The sequence below is a fragment of the Oreochromis niloticus genome, linkage group LG16 (genome assembly GCF_001858045.2).
Source record: "Oreochromis niloticus isolate F11D_XX linkage group LG16, O_niloticus_UMD_NMBU, whole genome shotgun sequence".
Taxonomy (NCBI): domain Eukaryota; kingdom Metazoa; phylum Chordata; class Actinopteri; order Cichliformes; family Cichlidae; genus Oreochromis; species Oreochromis niloticus.
In genome coordinates this window covers 26,764,552-26,783,669 of record NC_031987.2, presented here as the reverse complement: position 1 = coordinate 26,783,669, position 19,118 = coordinate 26,764,552, and the positions used below count along the sequence as shown (strand labels likewise).

The 19,118-nt window shown below is 38.6% G+C and overlaps 1 protein-coding gene across 9 annotated transcripts in view; it reads right to left on the bottom strand.

Moving 5' to 3' along the window:
- neb (nebulin) overlaps positions 1-13,691 on the bottom strand; it is a 58,485-nt gene extending 44,794 nt beyond the window's left edge. For all 9 annotated transcript variants that reach the window (XM_025903481.1, XM_019352991.2, XM_019352993.2 and 6 more), the window contains exons 1-27: positions 13,606-13,691; positions 12,756-12,856; positions 12,389-12,487; positions 9,601-9,645; positions 8,814-8,921; positions 8,558-8,665; positions 8,264-8,368; positions 8,061-8,165; positions 7,799-7,903; positions 5,870-5,974; positions 5,131-5,235; positions 4,931-5,038; positions 4,362-4,478; positions 3,772-3,873; positions 3,580-3,687; positions 3,385-3,489; positions 3,169-3,267; positions 2,553-2,657; positions 2,344-2,451; positions 2,117-2,230; positions 1,824-2,021; positions 1,563-1,670; positions 1,332-1,430; positions 1,096-1,200; positions 817-924; positions 392-703; positions 69-275 (exon numbers count right to left, since the gene is read on the bottom strand). In XM_025903481.1, the coding sequence (XP_025759266.1) occupies positions 69-275; positions 392-703; positions 817-924; positions 1,096-1,200; positions 1,332-1,430; positions 1,563-1,670; positions 1,824-2,021; positions 2,117-2,230; positions 2,344-2,451; positions 2,553-2,657; positions 3,169-3,267; positions 3,385-3,489; positions 3,580-3,687; positions 3,772-3,873; positions 4,362-4,478; positions 4,931-5,038; positions 5,131-5,235; positions 5,870-5,974; positions 7,799-7,903; positions 8,061-8,165; positions 8,264-8,368; positions 8,558-8,665; positions 8,814-8,921; positions 9,601-9,645; positions 12,389-12,466 (2,967 nt within the window). In that variant the 5' untranslated portion in view covers positions 12,467-12,487; positions 12,756-12,856; positions 13,606-13,691. The remainder of the gene's footprint in view (positions 1-68; positions 276-391; positions 704-816; positions 925-1,095; positions 1,201-1,331; positions 1,431-1,562; positions 1,671-1,823; positions 2,022-2,116; positions 2,231-2,343; positions 2,452-2,552; positions 2,658-3,168; positions 3,268-3,384; positions 3,490-3,579; positions 3,688-3,771; positions 3,874-4,361; positions 4,479-4,930; positions 5,039-5,130; positions 5,236-5,869; positions 5,975-7,798; positions 7,904-8,060; positions 8,166-8,263; positions 8,369-8,557; positions 8,666-8,813; positions 8,922-9,600; positions 9,646-12,388; positions 12,488-12,755; positions 12,857-13,605) is intronic.
- Between the last annotated feature and the right edge of the window lie 5,427 nt (positions 13,692-19,118).

The following is a 19,118-nucleotide window of genomic DNA, read 5'->3' as shown; positions in this document are numbered from 1 at the left end:
ATTTATTTCTTCTCTGAAAAGGACTAAAGTTTACATATGTAGTCATTATTTTGTTTTGTCCTTCTCACCACATTCATGATCTTAGCATTGGTCTTAGCCAGCTCCATGTTCATGGAGTCAGTAACACTGGTGAACTTGATGGTGTCAGGGTGCTGCCTGTACTTTTTCTCATTCAGAGCTGCTGCTGCCGTTTTGGCTTTTTCAACATCCAGAGAACCAATTGGAACCCAGCCAATACCCTTGACCGAGGTCTCATAATCCATCTTGTAGTTGTGCTGAGAAATAGAAAAACCCCAGAAAAACAAGAAACTATTGTCAGACCAAATACCATTTTTAGAGAGTCCATAAGGTTTATATTGCCATTAAGTCACAAGCATTGTTAATAACATACATCGCTGGAATTGTAGTTCATGGTGCGAGCAAGTTGCAGACCCATAGCATCGGGGAGAAGAAAGTATTTATGGTGGTGCTGCTTGTAGCCAACGTAGGTCTGCACAGCTGAAGCCTGCTTGGCATGAGCTACACTGAGCATGTCCACTGGCGTGTGATACTTCAGCTTGGCCTTGTGGTAGTCCTTCTTGTAGTTCTTGTCACTCTGTATCTTTGCCACTTGCATGTAGTGAACCAGCAGAGGATCATCCTGGAGACTGCGGAAGCCAACATGGTGGCCTCTCGCCTTCTCATAAGCCTTTTTGTACTGGACCTAGGAGTTAAAGCACATAGAGCTTCTCTAGTTTTTTATATGTAACAATTATTTAAAAAGTGCAGCAAATTTGGTAGATAGCTTGATAAAATGCAGTCTTTCAGAAATCTTACATCACTGGCAGCATGTCTGGCAGCTTTGGCAGCAACAATAGGGATGGCATCAGGCTTCAGGTCATAACCCTTAGCAATCAGCTCCTGCCAGGCAAGCTTGTAGTAATTCTGAAATCACAAAAAACATATGAACAATGTTTTAGGTATGTATCCATTATAGCTTTACACAAACATGAACAGATGCACACACATACTGTGGTGATATACCGTTATATCAGTTTTAAAAGTGAGTTGAAAAAATATTTTGTTCATTTTTCTTTCTTTATGTGCATTCATCACCTTGCTGATGTTGTAGGCATTGCACTTGGCCTGAAGGAACTCTGGGACATCCGGGGGCAGAGAGTACTTCTGATGGATCTCCTCTAGACCTCGCTTGTAGAACAGCTATAAAAGAATAAATGTGACAGGGCAGAAATTAAAAGAAAGTAAGAGCAAACAACAATCTTCCTAAAAGGGATCTTGGGAAAATGCAGAAGGAATTCTTTCTCCAGTATGAACAGTGACACTGGACTCACATCGCTCCTCTGAAGCTGGTTGACTTTGGCCTGCATCATGATGGGGTGGTCGTCGATAGATGTGAAGGGGATCTTGTCTGGGTGGGTTCTGTATTTTTTCTGAAGGAAAAGAGTAAATAAATATTATTATTTTAATGACCTATCAGCTCTGAAATATGCATTTTGTTATTACCATGAGAGCAGATGGAAAGAAGGGGAATGTCTGTGCATAAAGCCCCATGGCACACATACCTCATTGAGGATCTCTGCAGCTTTCTTAGCCTTTTCCACTTCCAATGAGCCATATGGGACCCATGGAGTACCTTTGGTGTAGCTGTTGTAGTCAGCTTTATACTCATTCTTTGGTGCAGAGAAACACACAAAACCAAAACAAATGTTGATGAATATTTAAGCCCACAATAGCACATCAGCACATGGTTTTATATTATGATGAAAAAAGCAAAACTTTAGCTAAACTGTGAGTTGGAGTCTCTGAAGTCTGTTTGGACTTACATCGCTCTGGATAACGTTGGCTTTCTTGGCCAGATCCAGCAGGACGCTGTCGGGTGGAAGGAAATAGTTGGTGCTGATGCTCCTGTAACCGGCCATGCTGGTAATCGCCTGGGATTTCTTAGCCAAGGTGACTGACAACATATCCAGCGGTGTATGATACTTGGTCTTTACTTTTTCATAGTCTTTTTTGTATTCACGCTGTGAAGACATTAACAAGAGATTGCTCAATTGCCCTTCTTTTTAACCCCCATAAATGAATATTTATCAAAATATGACATCAGCTAATAACTTACATCACTCTGGATTTTGGCCACATGGACAGAGTGCAGCATCTTCGGATCGTCGTTAATACTGAGGGCTCCAACCATCTTTCCCTTGTTCTTCTCATACTCCTTTTTATATTTAACCTAGTAATGAACAGAATTCATCATGGATTAGAATACATAACAGGTACTGCAGGTAATTTATCTGTTGAAGCAAAGAAATATAAATACAAAGGCTGACACTGTAGGATACTTACATCACTGATGGCGTTTGTGTGAGCACGGGCAGCAAGGATTGAGATGGTATCCCCTTTGATCTCAAACTTTTTCGCTTTGGTTTTCTCCCAATCATACTTATAGCAGTTCTGCAAGAAGAAAGTGTGCCATTCAGGAAATTGAAATCTATGAGAAATCAAAGCTGATACGAGTTAAATTTTAGAGATATGAAAATATCACCGTTACTTACATCACTGAGGTTAAAAGCGTTAACTCTGGACTGGATGAAGAAGGGGTAGTCTGGGGGCAGACTGTTCTTCACTTTTATTTCCTCGTACTGTGCCTTGTAGTTTAACTGCAGAAGAGCAAAATGGTAATATTATTGTGTCAGTACTGCTCAGGGTATAATGTCTGATAAGCTGTTATTTGACTTTCTGTCACTGGGGGGCAGTAGTGTGCTGTCAGGGCTCAGAGATGGTGACTGTTCCTTTCTCTACCTCCCCAACCCCTGTCTGATCACAGGGTTTATTCTGGGCCAACTGAATGCTTGTTTCTATTTATACTACAGAGAAATGGCTCTCCAGTTTCCATGGCGCCCATAGAAAGACAGCTGGGCTTCATGGATGATTGAGCAAATTTAAAGGTGATCTGCATATCTAGGAGAACTGGACTGACACAAGCTGATGATTGCAAGAATTCCAGGCCATAAATGGACACCAAGAAAACAAAATAGTCACATTCACAGTACTAATATATGCAGGTAGCAGGTATGTTCAGTGGGTGTTTGTGAGCTTTACTGTACCAGTTTAAATTCTAAACTTTCCTACATTAGCACCAAGAGGAAGTGGTCCGAAAAAGGTACATACGTCACTTAGCTGTTTGGCGTTGATGGCGGCTTGAACTTGAACTGGTGAATCCACCACTTGTGTAAATTTCACTGTGTCTGGATGTTGCCGGTAAACATTCTGAAAACCAAAGGATCAAAACAAAAATAATAATTGTCCATATACATATAAGGAATCCAAAAAGAACCTGGATCCATTTTATTGCAATGAACAGTTTTATAATCAGCGACTACTCACATCGCTACATTGCTGAAGCTTCTTCACAGCTTCGTATTCAGGCGTAATTGTTTGAGGAAAGAAGCATCTAGTTTTAATGTCTTCATAATCAGCTTTATATAGTTGCTGTGAAATACAAAAAGCAAATATTGTGTTATTAGGAAAGGCTTGATGAGGAATATATTAAGACATGCTCAAATTTTTTAATGCACAAACCTCATTTTTCATTTCCTCGACTTTCTGGCAGTGAAGCATATAAAGGTCCTCATAGCTTCCAATGTAGTGGCCCTTCACCTCATTTTCATACTTATCTTTATAATGTGCCTAAAAGAAAATCAAAACGTGTGTTAAAAGAGAAACATAAGTGTTTCATATTTAAAGAAATTTTAACTCAACGAGCTCTCTTACATCAGAGAACGACTTAAGTACTGAGTCCATCTGAAACTTGGGCGTGTCACAGTAGTTGATGCTGAAACCCCTGGATTTCTCATAGTTAGCCTTATATACTTTCTGGAAAGGAAAAGGCAAAAACAAAACAAAGTCAAACAACGATAAAAAATACATGAGCAGCTACATACATATGTGGTACAGGAAAAACTACAGGAGAGTAATTGCAAACAACAAGAAAACAAGCCTGGTGACATGAATTAATCAAATACTTGTTAAGAGAACACAGCAAGTAACTCTGGAGTGATTTAATAAGTTATTAATATGATAATGTGTATAGAAGACACTATGTATTCCACTTCCACTTATCCAATTCAGGGTCGTGGGGAGGGGCTGGACTCTATCCCAACAATCACAGGGCAAGTGGCCGGGTAATTTAAGCAATAATTTAACAACAGCCACCGTAAAAGAATTTATAAAAGCAACATACTGAATTAACCCTAATTCAATTTCTAAGATTTTATAATTTAGTTTTCCTGAAAATGCAAAATGTCTGTCTTTTGTCACAGAAGAAAAATAAACTTTCTGCACAGGTCTTTTTAGACACCTACATCACTGAGGATAGTGCCAGCATATCTGAGCTGCCTCAATAGAGGATTATCTGTGGCGGGGAGCGTGTTGTAGTCAGACTCTGCTTTTTTCTTCTCATACTCCTTCTTGTATTGGACCTAAAGACAGAAACAGATCATTGTGAGTAAAACAAAGTGTGATAATGAGGTGTGTTCACATGGTTCAAAATGATGGCACAGTCGGTGGGCCGGCTAAGAAGTGTGTCTTTCGCATTTCTGAAAAACGATGCATGTTTCCCCTATGTGTGAACGCGTGGGTGGCTATGAGGTGCAGAGCAACTGAAAAGCTTTGTCACACAGACTCGCATTTTATTCCTGTGTGCTAGTAAAGCTACAGACCGAATGTGTGTGGTGACAGTAAACCAAATGTGGATCTCTCAGTCATGCAGTGTGGGCACAATACAGTGTATCCCTGCGTCAGAGTGGACTCAGTCTGTTGACTCACACACTGCTCTGAGACATGGGTCAACTCTCTGTCGTGTCTTCCACATGAGATAGGGCCTATAAAAATACTGTGTTACCTTTGTGTTTGCGCGTGTTTTCGCGCTTACCTCACTAGCGGCAATACGAGCCTTCTTGTTTGCCTCATAAGTGGGCGTTTCTGTTTGCATGAAATAAATTTGGTCTTTTGTATCCTCATAATGTTGCGTGTATCTTCTCTGAAAAAAAAACACACAACAGTTATGTAGAGAAAAATGACAAAGAAAAGCAGAAATCTGAAAATTCTTTCCTTTAAATAGTGAATTCTTACGTCGCTGAGGTTCTCCATTGCCACCCTGGCAGTAGCCACGTCGAAGTAAGGAGTCTCACACCACTGACCCTTTACATTTTTATTGTAATCTTCCTTGTACTTAAGCTGTGAGGAAAAGATAGCATTTAACATAAGAAGGGTTTTTTTTATTAAAGGATAAATGAATAACGCTCATATGTTTATATAAACACATTAGGAATGATTGGAATTCCTGTCATTGTTAGCCTCTCCCACCCAGCTTAGTGTTGCTACTAATATCAGAGAGCAGGTGGACTGATCCCTTGCTCAGGGTTGGTTGGTGTCTGGGGGTCCTGCTTCAGTGCTTACACTGTGCAAGGCCCAGTTTTGTGACTCTAAAATAAGCAAAGATATTTATTACTCCCATGTTCAGTTAGGGGATGAACACTGTTAAGCCTAGAAAAGTTGATGAGTCTAGAATTAAAAGAAACACTATACAGATAAGGTTTGACAATGGATTAAATAATTGTGAATTGGCCTCATATTGTATTTATCGTATTTTGGATTTTGATCTAAAGTAAAAGTGCCCCAATCACTCCTCACTGTCTGCAGTGCATACACCTCTACCCTTATTAACCTTGCACTGAACATTGCTTTCAGTATGACTTTGTGGAATTAAATGTCGGATCTATGTATATTTATAGCTTAATGAAAAGAAAAATTCATCAGTATATCTACCTCAGTAATAGCGTTTTTTGTTTGGTTTAAAATTGTTACTTACATCACTGCGCTGCTGGGACACTCTCTTGGCCAGCTCCAATTCAGGAGGATCAGGCAGGGAGGTATACTTGGCCTTGCGCTCATGGTGACCCTTCTTATAGTGAACCTGTCAATCACAACAGGAGTTAAAATTTACTAAGACGCTCAATTCGTCAACACCATTACCTGACTTTCATGCACAGTTTGCCTCTACCTAAATAGACTGGTAATTTCCATGGAGGAAATTACAGTTTAACAACACAGAACCCAAGAGAAAGGAGACGTACAGATAACAGCTGTAATAAGAGCCTGACCTGATATAGCAATATGCACGATATGTCATTATCAATATTAGGTATTTACCGATATAGCCAAATTAAAACGTTAAGAGATGGTTGAAACACCCTCCAACGATATTATGAGTTTTGAGTGTTTTATAGTTTGTCACCAAAGGACACTCTGCGACTTCCTTGTTAGCAACGTGTTTGGAACAGCACAATCACACCAACTAGCTGATCCGAGCAGAGCGTAAGGGTTTTTTACGTGACTTGTCATGGCACTAAAATATTATTATCTTTAAACTGCAGTCACATATTATCTTAATATAAACTCGTGAATAATGACACACAACGAATGCTGGAGAAATTTGTTTCCTGTGTCTGAAAGAAAAAAAATATTGGCTGATTCTTGGTGATCACCAAGTATCATCGTCACTGATAGAGGATAAGGTCAAAAAGTATCATTCGATACTTTGTGATCCTATCTGTACGGAAGAGGATTAGGGCCACCGAAAAAAAAAAGTGGAAAAAAGTCAGAATTCTGAGACTAACGTCAAAATCTCAGAATTCTGAGAAAAAAGAATTCTGAGACTAAAGTCAAAATTCTGAGAAAAACGAATTCTGACTTTTTTTTCTCAGAATTCTGAGAAAAAGTCAGAATTCTGAGATTAAATGACTTTTTTCTCAAAATTCTGACTTTAATCTCAGAATTCTGAGAAAAAAGTCAGAAATTTGACTTTAATCTCAGAATTCTGACTTTAAACTCAGAATTCTGAGCTTTTTCTCAGAATTCTGAGATTAAAGTCAGAATTCTGACTTTTTTCCCACTTTTTTTTTTTCCAGTGACCCTAATCGTCTTCCATATATCTCATATCAGTTGGGCTCTAATTGTAAAGACTTGTGCCCACTTTTTTTCTTCTTCTGTAGATTAGGGCCACAGGAGGAAAAAAAAAAAAAGCGGCCATGTCCTTTTTTTCTTTTCCAGAATTGTGAGAAAAAAGTCAGAATTCTAAGATTAAAGTCAGAATTCAAAGTCAGAAAAAAGTCTGACTTTTTTCTCACAATTCTGAAAAAGAAAAAAAAAGATGTGCCCACTTTTTTTTTTCCAGTGACCCTAATCCTCTTCTGTATATCTCATATCAGTTGGGCTCTAACTGTAAATTGTCCTAAATGTAAGTTAAACAGGGATATATGACAGATCCGAGTCAGCACAAACAAGTGGACACTGAGAGGAACATTTCAACATCTTTACACACACCATACGTTTTTGTAATTAACAGTGTGGTAATTGTCAATTGTCTTGTAACACTACAAGAAATAACACTAGTAACTGTCTAAACTAGAAAACTCTAGGTGGTGTAATTGCTGTATGTTATGTTGTTATAATTTGCGTAATTTTATTTGTCTGTATAAAATGTTTTTGTTCTTTCAAAAAGCAATTTAATGATGCAGAGATAGTTAAAATGTATAGATTTGAATAATTAACAACTTATAATATAATATATATTATATTATAAGACATATCAAAACAGAGGACACATTAAAGCAGAGGCTGGCTCAATACAGTGTTTTTTGTTGTTGTTGTTTTTGTTGTTTTTTGCAGATATAATAACCACAAACACACATTGAAAATCTGAATAACATGACAGATATAGATAATAAATTTTACTTACATCACTAAGGACCTCCTGAGCCTTGGCCACCCTACGGAGCTCAGGACTGTCACTGTAGGGGTAGTACATGGTCTTATCTTCATCCCAGGCCTCGGTATAAAGTTTCTGAACAAGGTGTAACGTTATCACTTACTACGTGAATATAAAACATTTTAACAGATATTATAGAATTGTTAAATTATGCAGTGCAATAATGTCACTTTTGGAATTTTTTTAAATGTTGGACTTAAAAGTCAGCCCTTTAATGCTACACTGGACCTACTTTGCTGTAATTAGCAGCATTCTTCACAGCCTGAACCAGCTCAGGAGCATCAGGAGGCAGCAGGTACCTGTCCTTGGTCTCATCCCACTTCTGTCTGTACAGAACCTAGAATGGAGGAAAACAACAGCATTTGTGTTATACAACCAGCATTAACGTCATATTTATTCATTCTCTTTGTATGTTGAGAGATTTGGGTAACTTACCTTGCTGATCAGCTCAGATACATGCTTGACGTGGGCGATCTCTCTTGCTTCACCGTCGTACAAGCTGGTTGTCCGAGCTTTGTTTCCCTCCATACGGTATTTAACCTGAAGATAATGCGTGTTATCTCAAATTATTCCTCACTAAAGCAAGATCAAATCATATTTGAGACCAGAGGCTTATTTTTATGTTTTATAGTTAAATATAGATCATAGAAAATTTGTTCTGAATCTGCTTAAACGTGCCTTTCAATAACCAATAAGTGTCTTTTGTATTCATCATATCTTAAAGAGTACCTCGCTAAGCTGCTCCTGGGCCTTCCTGATACGAATCAATTCAGGCGTATCAGTAACGATGGCAGGAGGTGTCCCTTTGGACATTTCATAAGCGTGGCGATACTTATTCTGTCAGGGACAACGGCCATAAAATTTAAGTAAGCAATTAATGTCATACAAAGCAGGAAAACAACCAACAAGTAAAAACAAGTAAAAAGTCAAATAAATGCGTATATACATGCAAATAAAAACTCTGAAACTCAAACTTGTTTCTTACATGGCTGAACTGCTCCAGCATCTTCTGGCTATGAGCCAGGTATGGAGTCATGAACTTGGAAGTATCCACCTTGACCTTCTTCCTTACTTTCCTGGTGGGCAAGCCAGACTGGGAGAGGACAGAAGAATACAATTAACAACCCAAATCTCGTTTTATTGATTGCACTAAGTGTAATTGCCAGGAAGGAAAACGACAGGGAAAGCAAAAGGACTGGTGATACTTTCAAAAAGCAGACTTTTAGAGATTTTATTACACTTTCATTCAAATGTGTCGACTGGACAATGATCTGACTTTTTCAATATGAAGCAGGATTCCCACTGCTCTAATTACTTACCTCGAGTTAGTGAAATGATTTAATCATCAATGATTTATTCTATTTGGAAGGACAATGGAGATTTTGTATACTAAGGTTACGCCTGCTGAAATGTAAATGAATGAAAGACAAACCCAAGGCAAGCAATTACACTTACATTTTAAATGACTTGCATGCAACACAACGTTGAGCAGCACATATACACAAAGGTTACACTACAATATTATATTTGTTGGCCAGCAAAGCTGCAGGAAACCAAATTACAAAAGCCATGTATTGTCTTAGTAAAAATGCTGAATCTTAACATATTTAACTTATTATTTAGCTCTAAAAACCTGCCAAAGCCAAACAAGACAGCACATTATCTATACTCTATATACGCATGCAGGAAAGAAGGGGGATGCACCATAAGCCATGGGAGACAAGGGTCTCCTGCCCTGCTTGAACCGTTGTGCCTGGGAGGAGGTGTTTTACCTGTAAGAACTGAGTCTTGTGCTCAGTGACAGTCGTCGTTGAAATCTGCTCAACATATTACAAATATAGGACACACTCTGGGTTTTCAAAATTTCCAGGACAGATTATGGGAGAAACAGCAAAATATTTGTTTGGATTGAGGGTGATTTTTCCACAGCTCTGGCATTCATCAATTACTGCCACTGCCACTTTCAGCACTGCGAGAAAGAAATCACTCTACACTGTATCGTGTTAGCAGCTGTTCTAGCAAATGTCCCCAGGCAGGCTAATAAGTAGAAACAGAGAGAGTTGTCATCAGGGATTTTTGGTGTAACTTGTGACCTACTTATCACCGGTCCCCTCAAATAGAGTCACCTAAAGGAGGGGCAAAATTTCCAAAGGTGAAAATAGTATGGCTGCTGTCTGTTTTAAACAGAGGATAAAGGAGCATTAATATTCTATGTGAGTCCGAACAGCCTGAATCTTTGATTGTCTGACCAAGTCTAAAAACACTGCATACTCACATGACAACTGTTCTATTCTTATTTGTTATTTCATACACCAATGCTTTTGTTATCAGTTGCTACAGGACACAACAGTACACAAGCTGTTTGGCCAGCTTTGTAATCTCCATGGCTGTTCACACATAGGTCTTATGGGTTTAAAGGACTGATTCGGCCAAACAACAAAACAAGAAAAAAACTCAACAATTTAGCTCTAACAAAATCTATCTATACAGGATGTTTTTATTCTGTTAGCTCAGATTTTGAAATATCTCACCAAAGAGCGTTCTACCTTCAACTTAATACAATGCGGGGGTGCTGTATTTAGTTTCTGAGGCTAACATATAAATAAACTAAATAAAAGAAAAATCCCACCCACCTCAGTTAATTTAGAATTTAGAAGGTTTTCTTTTAACTTTTTGTAAATATGCAAATGTACATTTTTAAATGTAATTTCTAGTGACGACTCAGTCACTGACAGTCTCTCACATACATCCCGATCCAGGAATAGCACTTCTAATTTCTAACTTCATGCCTTCCTCCTTCTTCTTAGGATGAAGAGCGTTTACATAAGGTTGAACATTAAGAGACAAGAGACCTTAAAATCTAGGTTAAATGAAAGAAAAGCCAGAGCTGAGAAAGAACATCTCAATCGTTTTTATCAACATTTGTAAGCGGCTTCAGTATATGAATCTCTCAGACAGGAGAGAACCATAGGTGTAGATGAACCACTATAACTAAGCATCCCTACAGTTCAATGCAAAAACACTCCTTGTCTGCAGACCACATTCTTCCATGCATCCACCTCCCATAAGCAAATTTCTAGCACTGTGATATTAACCTGTTCCAGCCTATCAGGGGCTGATTTACAGCACAGCGGCCCATCTAATTCCCCCCCCCTTCCTCCTTCCTCCACTCTCTGCCAATGTGCTCCAGAAGTCCATTTCTAAATTTGCCTGAATGCCAGATAGACAACTGTACACTTTGCTCCTTAATGACCTGAGAATTGAAGTCATTTTTTTTTTAACTTCTCAGCGTTTATAATTATTATGATATAGAAACGAGTAAGAAATTTGAAAAGAAATAACTTAACTAAGGAGGTTTTCAATGTTTATTTATTATGTATTAAACTAAGCATATGTTTTATGTCTGACCTGGACAGCACTATGTTTCTCCCCATTCTGTAGATTAAATACGAAGCCGTCTTACATCTTATTGAAAACAATGCATCTTTTCTCCGCAGTACAGATGAAAGTTCTAGTGAAATCAGAGTGTATTGATTTTGTGCGTAATTATCTTTCCTACCTCCCAAACGATTTACATCTTTTCACAAAAGGTAGTAAATCTGTTTGAAACAGTTGATATGTTATATGGGAGTTAAATGATATTTTTTTTTAATGTTAGCTTGGGTTGGATATTCTGACAACCAAGAGCAGTCATTCAGACTCCCCTATAAGATATCAGCAATATTAAGTTTGAACAAATACGAGGCTAACTTTAATCCTAGTTCACCAGGAAATATGGGATTAAATGTTAGCCTTCTGCTTTCACTCTTCCATCAGACACTGTCACAGAGACACTGAACAAGACAATAATTCATATGCAAAAAGGACTCTAAAAGCAGCAAAACTGTGATGAACTCATGGGGGATGTGAGCACTCTATCTGGAGAAATATTTCACATGGGAAAATAGTAACTTCCAGAAACTGGCACACCCCCAAACTGCATGTAATCCAATCTTTGCATGTCTATCATACACAGGAGGGACACTATGGGGATTTAGGTGCCAATAGATCATTGCAAGATATGTTCCTCCTCAAGCAGTGTAGTGAAATCAAATGCTGGGATCTATGGAAAAAAGTCACTTTACATGTCAGAGTTGTATGATTACATCTGCTTTACATGTGTGGCTGTCTGGCATATGTCAAAAGCTCAAGTAAAGGTACTTGCACTTCCAAAAGGACACAAATAAAATGTAACATTATACAATTTATAGAACTTTTTCTTCATAACTGACTGTTAAGGGCAATCCAGGACTTAAAACCCATCAGAAGGAGTCTATCTGAAACAGGATATACCAGCAGTCATGTATGTCTCCCTCCATGAACTGCTGACTGTAAGGGGTATCGTCACTAACCAAACTATTCATAGGGCCTTCCACTGGACTTGCAGATCCAACACTTAAATTTATTAAATGATATCACAGCTGAAGTTCTATTATCCAGATCAAAAGCCAAAATATAAAAAATGCAACAACAGTACTTTAGGATTTATTCACATATGCGATTAAGAAGGGATCCACTTACCCTTTCCACAACCTCCTCCTCCTCCTCCTCCTCCTCATATTCTTCATATTCTTCATATTCCTCTACAATTTCCGTCATTTTGAGACGGTTTGAGAGATTCTACACAAAACACAGATCACATTTTCAGGTATGTGTTACTCTGAGGGAGTAATATATATACACATAAAAAATACACAGTGGAGTTAAACAGACAATCTTCTACGTGTTCTTTCAAAATAAAATCAAAAATTTTAAATGGGATATAATGGGACTTAGAGAAGATATCAAAGGATGGCTACACCAGGGATATTTCAACCCTCTTCTTTTTGTATATGTTATATTTATGTAAACATATATATAAACTATAACAGCAGCATACTGGCCATACCAGCAAAGGTGTCTCGCAGTAATCTCTGACAGTAAGGAAGCCTCACTTTCCATCCAACAGGGCCTCAAACTGACAGTCCAACTCTGTGATTTGCCCAATTCCTAAACAAAACAATAACACAACGTGTAAAACACCTTACAAATGATTCAATGAATAATTAAACAGGGAGATCTGCAGAGTTTGCTGTAATAGGTGAGACACTGACTAATTTTAATAGGCATCTGATTTTGAATATGTGACTGCCACCCCTCCTCCCTTATGTGCCACAACACAGTTCAAAGAACTGTGCCTCCTGGCTGAAGGTTGGCGACAGCTGTCCAACAGCGCTCCAGCTATTTGACATGTAAGCTAATGCCACAGCCTGACTGGCTGACTCTGTTTAGCAAATGGAGATGCAATACCTTCTGAGGCTGCAGGTTAAATATAGGATTGCATACTAACTACCTTTTTTAGTACATGGATGCTCTCTCTTTGTATCAATATATCTATATTTTCTCTGCAAAAGAACTAAAGAAATCGCCAGAATCATAGAGGTAGAAGGATGAAAAAGCCGGAAAGCTTCTGAGACTTTGGAAAGAAAACAAAAAAATTCAGACTCCTGCTGAAATTTTAGATACATCCAAAGGACGGCCTTGTCTGAAGTGACTTGAAGAGTCTTGTAGTTCTGGATTGTTTGGTTACTCCTTTAATGTGTAAAAGATTGTTCACACTCCTTATTCCTCAGCAGGGTATTCTTGGATCCAGATGGCAGCCGAGGATGGAAATAATGGATCTCCAAGCAGATGGAAAGCCATGCAGGGTGCAGACAACATGGATATTTGTTGTTTTTTGTATCCTTTCCTTTGCTTACCAGTTAAAGTTTATTGGTCTCCCAAGCCACCAAAGCCTCCCCAGCTTCCCTCCAGAGAAACGCTGGGCGACAGCACACAGCTGCGGTTTCTACCCAGGTTATCATGTGGCTGACACAGCCAATCACAGAGCACTGCTCTCGAGTTTCAAAATCTAAATATACCTATGTGATCCTTTCAGAAAAGAGCACCTGTTGAGGGTAATGCATCAGCGGTACAGTTATGAGGAAGGCAGTGGGCATTGGCAGTGGGGTCTCAGGAACACAAAAGTAAAGCCAGACTGTGACAGTGCTACCCAGTGCGAATGGATTTGTGACAGGTGTAATGTTGACAAGCAGCAATTTTCTGTAAAAGATATGGAAGTACGTATGACCAAGGCGTGAGCCGGCGAGGAGAAGGCTAGCTTAAAGCCGAGCATGGCTCTCAGTGTCAGATCTGTTGAGGTCATCCATCAGCTGATCCTGAGCTGACTACATCCTGTTAAGAATCAGGTCAACATCAAGCTGAGGATACAAACCAAGAAATGAGCATATGCCTCCAAAAAATACAAATTAAAAATGAATAGCTACTCAAAGGTGTTGCTACTACACCACCAATGCCCCTTGAATCAAAAATAAGCCTCTTAGAAATTAAAATGTCTAAGAAAGTCTTAGATAATTGTACTGCAATTAGGGCTGGGAACATCTAAATAATATATTTTTAATTTTTTTTTTTTTTTTTTTACATTGCAATCCTTTTAAAATACATCTTTCCTGTTTTACTGCCACGAAAACAGTTTTAGGATTGTTAAATTCATTGTATTCTTCACTGTCACATGTTTTTTGTGCACATCAAATGAAGACATTTTCAAAACATGAACAACCATAAAAGTGCAAAATATTGCAATTCCTATTGCTGAAAATACATTTTAAACCTTGTTTGGAAGTTTGAATTAATGCTTAAACTGTAAGCTGTAATGGCCAATTCACCAGCTGCCCACTGCTTTCTATTAAGTTAAAAACACCAAGAGAAGAAATCAATATTTCTGCCATCACAGGGGCAGCTCTAGATGTCATCCTTTTTCATTCTATAAAACAGAGTAATATAGTTTAGCACCTCAAAGGTGAAGCAGCTGATACTTTTTTCTAAACAGTGAATTTCCAGGCCGGTACAGCAGAACACTCAGGTTTCATGTGATCCACATGCAAAAAAAAAAGCATTTTGCTATTATAAATAAATCAAGAACTATTTCTGGACCTCAACCATACAGCTGAGGTCCAGTGGAAGCTATAATTAACACAGCACTTCACTGTAAATGTATAGAAGACCAAGAAGTACCCTGCATTTTCTGTTCAGATGATGTGCCTCTATCTCTCTGGTATTTTATATCATTACTCTCACTCACTGCGCCAGGACCAGGGTGCTACCCGAGGACCGAAATGGACAGCAGCAGCTGAATATCTCCTCTCTCGCTCAGTGTGCCTCTCTTGAAAGTGGTGGTGACCCTCCATTCTCTTATGAACTGGATGCTTGCTGCTTGGTCCTCATTGGCAACATCACTGCAACTACAACGAAAACAACTTATGTTTAAAAGAGTGAGCTCAGTTTTCCAGTTACCCCAAGAGGTATCTACCCATGGTATATACAGTATCTGAAGAGGACAGATAAAGATATTCTAGACCTTACATTTCAGTTCCAAGTACTGATTTTTTTATTTTATTTTGGATATTTCTTGCTTGTCCCCATAGAGTGGAATATATTGCTCCTAAGAAGAATGAAAAACAAAATATAGTCAGTGGCATCACAAAACCCAGATGGATTATTAAATATAGCTTCTTATTGATTTTCTAAATCTAACAACAAACAACTGTTTTAATAGTTGCAGTTTCTTTTGGAAGCATGTGTACAATTTAAAGTTCAGATTTTATGGTGCATCGAAGATAATTATGATTCTGCCGTCCCAGTGCCAAAGACACCCAAGGAGGTGGCTATGTGATGCACAGTCATTGGAAAAAAACGACTGATGACCAGTGAAACCAGAACACAACAGCTGCAAGACAGACAGCTACAACAAACACTGCCAAGGGTCAATGATAAACCACCAGCACCTAGGACAAGTATGAAGCCCAGTGAGGTAAGAAGCTTAAAATTAAACTAGATGGTCAGTCATAGAGGGACTTTGCCAGAAAAAAAGATGCAGGTGAAATCATAAATAATAACCTATCAAAATTTATAAATGATGATATATTTACCCTTCTTTTTTCTATTTCTATGAGACACGTGCAATAAGCTGATTGGTTCTTGTAAGCAAGAGCTGGACTGATTTAATAAATAAATATACTTTTTTTTTTGATGATTGAACAGTCTATATTAGCGTCATTGTTATGAACACACTCACCAACCACCTGTTCAACTGCTCATTAACATAAATATCTAATTAGCCGTTCACATGGTAGTAACAAGTACTGAGACATATAGACATGGTAGAAATGACCTGCTGAAATGGAAAGAGAGCATCACAATCAGGAAGAAAGGTGCCAGATAGGCTGGTCTGTGTATTTCAGAAACTGTGATCTACTGGGATTTTCCCACACAATCATTTAGGGTTCATAGAGAATGGTTCCAAGAAAAGAGAAAATATCTAATGAGCTGCAGTTTTCTGTGAAAAAATGTCTCTCTAATGCCAGACGTTAGAGAGTAATGCTCAGTCTGCTTCAAGCTAATAAAAAGGTGGTAGTACCTCAATTACTAGTCTTTATAATCAAATTATGCATAACAGCATCTCTGAACACACAGTACCTTCAAGCAGCTGGACTAAAACAGCAGAAGACTACATTGGGTGGAGCTCCTGTGAGCTAAGAACAGGAAGGGGAGGCTACAGTTCGCACAGGCTCACCAAAGCAGGACAAAAGAAGAATGGAAAAATATTTCTTAGTCTGGCAAGCCTCAATTTCTTGTGTATTAGATTAGAATTTGGTTTAAACAACATGAAAACATGTCTCCATCCTGCCTTAAATAGTTCAAGCTGACACACTTTTGGCCTCCTACCTGAGTGTTGCTGCTGACCATGTCCATCTTGATGTTTCCAGCAGGATAATGTGCCTTTTAACAAAACTCAAACTGGTTTCTTGAACATGGCAGTATGCTCACTGTACTCAAATGACCTCCACAGTCACCAGGTCTCCGTCCATTGGCGCTCCTTTGGATGTGTTGGAACTGCAGATTTGCATCATGGATGCGCAGCTGACAAATCTGCAGCAGCTGTGTGATGCTGTGATGTTAATCTTGACAAAACCTCTACGGAATATTTTCAGCACCTAGTTGAATCGATGCCACAAAGAATTAAGACAGTTTTGAAGCCCTAAGGTGATCCAACCCAGTACCTGTAAAGTGTACCTAATAAAGTGTACCAGCTTTCAAACACAGTTCTGCGAGAATTGCAGTGGCTGGCACATATTCAAAATAAACTGAGGACACACTGGTCTGCTATTCTGCACTGTGTATTTATGAAATGTTTAGTGCTGTCTAGTCTATTTATTGGTATTTTGGTGAAAGGGCTTTATTCTGAGTTGACATGCCCACTACAATAAAATCCGCTTTTAATGAAACATGTACAATCTGACAATATGAGATGCTATTAGACCAAAGTCACTACTGTGTGAGCTTTAATAACAATGACACATCTGTTGAAACATTTGCATCATTAAATAAACAAATCAGCACAGGTATGAGAAATGTGAAAGAGTATGCAAAGCACACAAGTCCATGTCTCTAAATTTTCCTAATTTTATTATATATATCCAGAGGTTAAAGCAGGACAGAACGATCCGGAATGACATTCCAGCTTTTCCGCTTAATGCGTAATCAAATAGGCAAGTTAAATTTCAGTGTGCTGCAGCCTGGTGTTGTTTCCAGTTGAAGGCATGGAAAATGTAGTCAATAAATTACAAACAAACATTATCCCACTGTCTTGCTGACACTGTCAACACAATACAATCCTTGTCATTCATTCAAAGTGCAGGTGAAGATAAAGTTGGGGTTGTGGAACTTCAACATATAGTGAGCATAAAGAGAGCAACTGTGCTTAAAGTCCCATCTCCCAGGGAGGAAAAAAAAAATAGTGACAGCCACCAGTGCTACCCTTCAACTTCCTAATAGATGTGCCTATGGTGTAAATTTGAAAATCCTATGTTATTTTCAAAAAAAGCTGACCTCTGACCTTGAGGTCGAGGTCATTGAGATTCAAACTCACAGGGATTTTTAGTAGCTGGATCTATGGTATGAATTTCAAAATCCTATGTCACCTCATTCTCAAGTTCTTGCATTTACAAACTTGGGTGTCCAGGCTGCCTGCCCCCCTGGCAGAGTGACAATAATACCCCATGAGCTATTGGCTGAGGGGTAAAAACATCTGAGAGTCAGAGAAAGAAGTCAGTAAGTCAATGAGAGGACAGGAGAGGAATTTATATATCCAAATATATATCTACCAGCTTCTGAAGTGGGGCATCCCTGAAAAAGCTAGGAAACCACTGGGCTAAATAAATGTAAAATCTGCCATGACAGTAGATTTGATATCTTCTTACATGTTGATAAATTGTGCTGTCTAAATCTATAAAGAGTAAAAGTAAAATTCAGAGTCAACAGAGCACGGGTCAGCAGATCACAGCATGCTCACAGAGAAAACAAATCTACGGGAACAAAGAATATAAATTATTGTTATAAGTTATTCTTTTTCACATGCTGTACTCCTTTACCTGATCTAAGGGTTCCCACAACCTGCCATATCCCACTTTAACTCCTAGGTACAGCTCGTGTCTAGTGAATATGAAGTGTCTGTGTTTATTTTTAGATTTTACTACATTTGCAAATAGTTTCCATAGTGCAGGTCATGTTGGACTTCACTGCAATTAAATTGGTCAAGACTTACCATACAGAAAAGCATCTGACTGCTCTTTGGTTTTGCTCCAAGAGAGACTTTTTAGCCTCTTTTGAAGAACAGAGTAGAATAAAAACAATTTAGAACTGCAGAGCTGGGTGAATTAGAAAATAGTGGACTTATTACTTCTGGTGACACCTTCAGGACTTTATATAGCAGTATCTCCAAATTCATGGAATGACTAATGTGCTACAGATATCCAAACATTTATTAAAAGGTTTAAATTTCCCAGCCAAAAAGATTTTTCTGATTTTTCTGTTTCAGTTGTGACAACCCTGCTATGCAGTCCTTACAGAACTGTGTCTTTCCCTCTTAATCAAGCGCTGTGTGCTGCCTACATTTTATAGCTGGTCCCTTCTTCTCTTTCTGAATCCCTCTGCCTTCCTACACTTTGGCTGTCTCTCCGCTGTACTCTTGTAGGTGCTCGTCATCGTCCCTGAAAAGCATCGGGGACCACAAGCTCATGTGACACATTCTGCCCCCTAAAGGACTAAAAAAGAAAACGTCCAGTCACATTCACAGCATTCAATATGGTTCACAGATGTCTCTGGAAAAAGCAGATTCAAAAGAAGAGTCGCCACAAAGAAATACTCATTCATG